Source organism: Chanodichthys erythropterus, chromosome 12 (assembly GCF_024489055.1).
Source record: "Chanodichthys erythropterus isolate Z2021 chromosome 12, ASM2448905v1, whole genome shotgun sequence".
Lineage (NCBI taxonomy): Eukaryota > Metazoa > Chordata > Actinopteri > Cypriniformes > Xenocyprididae > Chanodichthys > Chanodichthys erythropterus.
Window position 1 is genome coordinate 33,185,355 of NC_090232.1, and position 7,072 is coordinate 33,192,426.

The 7,072-nt window shown below is 35.6% G+C and overlaps 1 protein-coding gene across 1 annotated transcript in view; it reads left to right on the forward strand.

Annotated features, from left to right (window-relative positions):
- The window catches only part of lgi2b (leucine-rich repeat LGI family, member 2b), a 6,868-nt gene extending 622 nt beyond the window's left edge, over window positions 1-6,246 (forward strand). The window contains exons 1-8 of the mRNA XM_067404056.1: window positions 1-481; window positions 660-731; window positions 909-980; window positions 1,177-1,248; window positions 1,677-1,748; window positions 1,974-2,143; window positions 4,490-4,654; window positions 4,750-6,246. The exon at window positions 1-481 is cut by the window's left edge and continues 622 nt beyond it. Coding sequence (XP_067260157.1) covers window positions 285-481; window positions 660-731; window positions 909-980; window positions 1,177-1,248; window positions 1,677-1,748; window positions 1,974-2,143; window positions 4,490-4,654; window positions 4,750-5,567 — 1,638 coding nt within the window. The 5' untranslated portion in view covers window positions 1-284 and the 3' untranslated portion in view covers window positions 5,568-6,246. The remainder of the gene's footprint in view (window positions 482-659; window positions 732-908; window positions 981-1,176; window positions 1,249-1,676; window positions 1,749-1,973; window positions 2,144-4,489; window positions 4,655-4,749) is intronic.
- Window positions 6,247-7,072: the final 826 nt, after the last annotated feature.

A 7,072-nucleotide genomic window follows, 5' to 3' on the forward strand; every position in this document is an offset into this window, starting at 1 on the left:
GTTACAAAACAGGAAGAGGTGTGATAAAAACAAAAACTGCAGTAATTAGCACATTTTTAAAATCATCTTAATGCAAAGACAAGCAGTAGTGGTTTGATCTGACATTTACATGCTACTTTTAATTGTTTTATTGGACTCTTGAGGCCTCCTCTAATGGGACAGTCCAAACGAAAGCACTGACTGGCTGCACCAGAGCTGCTGATTCTGAAGTCAGTCCTTCATGCAGCATTTCACTGTGCTGTGCGGGACAGAGGAGCGTTTGGATTTCGACTCAGCTCACAGCCATGCATCTTACAAACGATAAATGTTCTTCCATCCGAAAGTGTCTTTTGATAACTTTACTATTCATTTGTTCATTTCAACTGTCCCGATCAAAGCGAATATTCAAATGTCCTTCAGGATGCACTTGCACGACAGATTCAATTATTTGTGTCGGTTCGTCTCTCATCCCGCGGACTATACCAAGTGACATCAACTCTCTGTAAGTACAATATTATGTTCTCGTAACACATTTTTGAGCGAAAATCCTTATAATTGTACAGTATCAAACATAAAATGTAGTGCGACACTCGAGCCTATAAAATATTTGTGTTCTCGAAACTGAACGCGCATCGCAGTGTACAAAACAATATTTATTAATTTATTATTATTTTTTTTAGGAGTATTGTTAATTGCAGTTTCCCAGAAATCAAGGAAGCTATGTTCTCGCTCATGCCCTCACTGCAGTTAATGTAAGTGACTGCTGCATCACTTTATTAAATTTACTTGTTTAACTGCATTAGAAAACATAGGGATGTGTCAAATACAAGGCATGCTTTGTTATGTTGGAAATAATTTCTGTACTACGGGTATTAATTATGATACTTCATGCTCATTGTATTTTCTGGTATCTTTTTTTCTCTCCTTAGTCTCCTTAGTTCTAATTCATTTTCTGAAATAAAGGAGGATGCATTCTCAGGGCTTCCTCATCTTGAGTATTTGTAAGTGTTTGGACAGCTTTTAAAATTAAATTTATGATAAAAGATGATCACTTCTTCTTTACAGTATATATATTATTGACTAACTAACATCCACATATTTGTTGGATGTCTGGACCCTTTAACCATTATCCCTGCAGAGCGATTGAACAAAATTCTTGGTGATGCACATTTTGTCTCATTTTATTTCTCCAACCAGATTTATTGAGGGCAACAAAATTGAAGAGATAAACAAATATGCCTTCAGAGGACTTCGGGATGTTACACATCTGTGAGTATATAACAGGAAGGAAGGAAAGGCTAAGTCATTGCAGAATGCATATTAATTGAGATTACATAAATTTATGGTAGGCATCGTATAAAATATTAATATATTAAGAGTAGGTCATTTGTTGTTTAATATTTTATTGTCACTACATAATGTGATAAATAATGCACTTTCCTAATCTAGTTGTCTAATAAACCTGGCATTGTGTACTACAACAATTGTTGGCTCTTTGATGAATGCTTTGTTCATCTTTAGTCACTTTAGATAAATGTATAAATGTAAATGATACGCTGCTGACTGTTGTTGTCTTGAGTATTATTATAAGGTACATTGTTGCTTAAAAATCTTGATTTATCTTATATAAATAAGTATAAACTATAAAAAAAGTCTTTTGCCCATAGGTTTTGATTCATTTCTTCTCTGTTTTACAGATCATTAGCAAACAACAATATAAAAACATTGCCCAGAGGTCTTTTTTCTGATCTGCGCTCTTTGATTGAACTGTGAGTTCTTCAGTTCACTATTTGCAAATGTGCACATGTAATCAGCATATTACCAAGACAACCACTTGCATATATATATATATATATATATATATATATATATATTTTTTTTTTTTTCTTCCAACTATGTAGCATATATATATATATAGAAGCAATGATATTGCAGTCGCATAATGTAAGTGGTTTTGTAAATTGTGTTTTAATTATTTCATGTCTAATAAACAGAGACCTGCGAGGGAACATGTTCCAGTGTGACTGTGAGTCCATGTGGTTGATGCTGTGGTTGAAACGATCCAATGCCACAATCACAGATGTTTACTGTGCCAGCCCATCTGGCATGAAGGGTGTCCTATTAAAGGATGTCCCAGAAAAACACAGCAAGTGTGTCTCCACAGGTAACTACATTTCTGTTGCTCAGATTTCTTTCTGTTGAATTTTGGCAATGGGCATCTTGATAAATGCTGTGAAAAGAAAGTTGCAATTGCCTTTTCTTCCTTATTGTGAAACGGCTTCTTGAAGAAGAAAAAAATGTAGGGTGGGACCTGAATTTTGTCCATCAGGAATTGATTTGATTGTTGGACTGTTGTTGTTTGCTATTGCTGTGATCTCATGTGAGTGACAGGTTGACCCACCCTCGCACCAGTAAAACATTATCAGAGAAGCGAAGAGATGTCACTGCAAGAGGAAGGGAAAGTCATTTTGATTAAAGAATATGAAGGCACATTAATTAAAAAAAAAAAAGTAATAATGTGCATGGATAAATGTTTTATAAGAAAGTGGTTGACTTTAAAGGGTTAGTTCACCAAAAACTGAAAATTCTGTCATTAAAGGATTAGTTCACTTTTTAAGTGAAAATTTCCCCAAGCTTTACTCACCCTCAAGCCATCCTAGGTGTATATGACTTTCTTCTTTCTGAAGAACACAGTCAGAGATATGTTAATAAATATCGTGACACATCCAAGCTTTATTATGGCATTGAGCAATGCCAACGAGTATGAAGCTGAAGAAACTGCTTCCATCCATCATGAACATACTCCACACGGCTCCAGGGGGTTAATAAAGGCCTTCTTAAAGGTGCTCTAAGTGTTCATAATCATAATAAACATGCTCCAGCCAATAACAGACAAGAATGATTTTAAATGCGCGTTCATGACTGTTTCAGGAAGCACGGATGGGAGGGGAGGAGGAGGAGGAGGAGGGAGGGTCTAGCTAGCCTCTGTTTTGTTTGACAACACTTCGAACGTCAACAGAAAGTTACTCCGCTCAGGATCACTTAGAGAATCTTTAAGTGAATCGATGCGTTTGTGTAAAAAAAATACACACGGCGGTCTGGCGAAAGCTAGATATTTTACTTCATAACTTGTTAAATATGGATATTTTTCTTACACAAATGCATCGCTTTGCTTTAGAAGGACTTTATTAACCCCCCAGAGCCATGTGAAGTACTTTTATATGATGGATGGATGTGGTTTCTTCAGCTCATACTCGTGACCCCTGTTCACTGCCATTATAAAGCTTGGATGCGTCAGGATATTTATTAATATTTCTCAGATTGTGTTCATCAGAAAGAAGAAAGTCGTGTACACCTAGGATGCTTGAGGGTGAGTAAAGCTTGGGGTAATTTTCATTTGAAAGTTAACTAATCCTTTAATTACTCACCCTCATGTCGTTCCAAACCTGTAAGACCTCTTACAGGTTCATCATCTTAAGAACACAAATTAAGATATTTTTGATGAAATTCGAAAGCTGTCTGACCCCTCCATAGACAGCCATTTAATGACCAGTTTCAAGGTCCAGAAAGGTACTAAAGACATTGTTAAAATAGTTCATGTGACTGCAGTGGTTAAACCTTAATTGTATGAAGTGACGAGAATACTTTTTGTGTGCAAAAACAAAAATAATGACTTTATTCAACAATATCTTCTCTTCTGTCTCATTCTCGTACGCTGTTTACGTTCAGTGCGTTTAGGTTTTACGTCGGAATGCTGACTCATTATTAGGGCTGCACAACGATTAATCGCGATTAATCGTTTGCAAAATAAGTCTCTGTTTACGTAATAAATGTGTGTGTTCTGTGTATAATAATTATGTATATATAAATACACACACATACATGTATAAATTTAAGAAATATATGCATGTATAAATAAATATATATATTTAAATATATTTTATATTATATATAAATATAAATTTTTTCTTAAATATACATATGTATGTGTGTATTTATACATAATTATTATATTTATACATAATAATCTATGCATAATTATCATACACAGAAAACACACATCGCGATTAATCGTTGTGCAGCCCTACTCATTATTGGACGATGCTGTTCACATGAGCAGCACGACGCATGCGTGTGATGCTGATGCAGGAGCCGGCCAATACTGAGTCGGCGTTCTGACATAGAACACAGAAGCGCACAAAAAGTATTCTCGTCACTTCATTACATTAAGGCTGAACCACTGTAGTCACGTGGAGTATTTTAACGACGTCTTTAGTACCTTTCTGGACCTTGAAAGTGGTCATTAAATTGCTGTCTATGGAGGGGTCTGACAGCTCTCGGATTTCATCAAAAATATCTTAATTTCTGTTCTGAAGATGAATGAAGGTCTTACGGGTGTGGAACGACATGATAATCATTGACAGAATTTTCATTTTTGGGTGAACTAACCCTTTAAAGAAATTATGATTTGTTCACACTTGTCACTATGTCTGTGTTCTTTTCCTTTCAGAATTTGTTCAGCATCAGATAGTGAATACTCAATCCATGTCAGCAGACATCTTCACTCACAAAGATGATATATATGTTGCTATGGCAGTTCCAAATTCAGACAGCTGCGTGATCATGGAATGGGATCACATTGAGACACAATTCAGGCCTTTTGATGACATCGCAGGTTTGACACTGTTAGCTCCATAATCATTTGTCATATTTCATAAGTATGAAACAGTATGAAAGTTTATTTTAATTTTGTGATATATTTTATTTCAGGACGGTCTGTTGTTGGGTGTAGGTCTGTTCTGATCAACGAGCAAGCATTTGTCATTGTCTCCCAGCTCTTCGATGGCTCCCTTGTCTACAAATATGACCAAACACAGAATAAGTTCACCAAGTTTCAGGCAGTTGAAATGCTTAATGTGTCCAAGCCAAATGACATTGAAGTCTTCCAGATTGGAGATGACTGGTTCTTCCTTATTGTGGACAGTTCCAAAGCTGGAATGACAACTCTGTTTAAATGGAACGAAACTGGTTTCTATCCATATCAGTTCCTTCATGAGTGGTTTCGTGATACCGATGCAGAGTTTTTTGATTTAGATGGCAAATCTGTTCTCATACTAGTGAGCCGCTCACAGGTTCCTGTTATCTACCAATGGAACAAGAGCTCCCAGAAGTTTGTTCTTCATGATGAGATAGCAAATATGGACGACATTGTCAGCGTGAAGGCCTTTAGGATTCGTGACGTTCTCTACCTTGCCCTCGCCTGCTACATTGGTGACTCAAAAGTCATGAAGTGGACCGGCAAACACTTTGAAGAAGTACAAGGCTTCCCTTCACGTGGCGCTACGGTATTACAGCCTATCATGTTCAAAGACCAGCACTACTTGATTCTGAGCAGTGATTATTCTTTCTCCCAGATCTTCAAATGGGATGAGGAGAACCAGGCTTTTATCAAGTTCAGGGATGTGTATGTTCAGTGGCCACGCTCATTCACAGCATTGTCCACAGACCAGCGCGATTTTGTGCTGGCCACCAGTTTCAAAGGCAAAACCAAAGTTTTTGAACATATTTCAGTGGATTATAGCAAATGAGGCATATGCTATTGTTCGTTCCACCTGGGCAAATGCTAAAACAAAACTCTATTCTTTACTATATGTATACATTTAACCTTAATATTTATGAATGTAATGTTTTGTCAACAGAAAGGCCGAAACCCAGTGGACATCTCTATTCTCTAGTCTTGCAAAAGCTATTTATGCAACATTTTCTATTAAAGTTTGAATAAATAATGCATTGCAGCTTAATTTATTCAGACACTGAAAATACCTGACTGTTTGATCATATCAGGGTGCTTTAAAATATATCAGGTTCACCAAAGATAGGTACTCCATCCAAAAGACTGAGGACTTAAAGGAATAGTTCACCCAAAAAGTAAAATTCTGCCATCATTTACTCACCCTCAAATATTCCAAACCTCTATGAATTTCATTCTTCTGCTGAACACAAAAGAAGATATTTTGAAGAATGTCGGTAAATGTAAATGATGACAGAATTGTCATTTTTGGGTGAACTATCCCTTTCAGCTTATCAGCTTCAAGCTAATTTATCCTAATGAGCTGGTTTGACTTCATGCAAGCATGTTATTGGTGCTGACTAGTGCTATTATTCAGAAGAGACCCTCAATATTATTGCCTTTGATGAATGGAAGCCCATAGATATTTTTATTTTTTACATAGCAGGATCCTTTTGTCAGTTTTATTAATGTATCTGGCCGAGCAATACACTGAATGTACCTTTGAAAATATATTAATGATAATAAATAAAACAGCATCTTCTATTGATCTGCTCATTCATCCTTGTTTGTTCTCATTCACAGCATTTTCAGTTTCTTACAAAGAAGCCAACTGCTTAAATGGTTTAGCAGCTTGTCTTGAATGCATCACTGTTCTGTACTGTCAATATAAACAGACCATGATAAGAAATAAGCACATTAAAATGGACATTCCAGATGACACTTCACTCTTTGACAGTGAGAAACTGCTTATGTTCACAAGGATCACTTTAACAGCCAGTCAGCAGCATCATTCTTTGTGACAGAACACTTAGGTGTGATAAATAAGACCAAAGACAGCGTACTGCATCAGCAGAATGTCACAGATGTAAGCACAGAAATGATGTGTAATATATGTTAGAATAGAGGACTATATCTATGACATTGTCTGCTGTGCATTATGTGCACTTTAGTATTATTTACATGACATTACATGCTGTTTTATGTGAAATTATGGTTATCTATAAATGATAGATAGAAGTTCAACCTTTTATTGTAAATCTCAAGAGCAGACTTATCAATATAAATCTAAATGTTATCACACAACATATATATATATATATATATATATATATATATATATATATATATATATATATATATATATATATGAAGACCAGCTACAAAAGCCTCTAAGTGTCATCTGAAATCATCTAAAATTAGCATTTTTATCAAGCTCGTATGTTTAGGTTCAGTAATTTCACTTTAATGGCAATTAATAGGTCCTTTTCATTGCCATTAAAGTGAAATAACTGAACATAAACA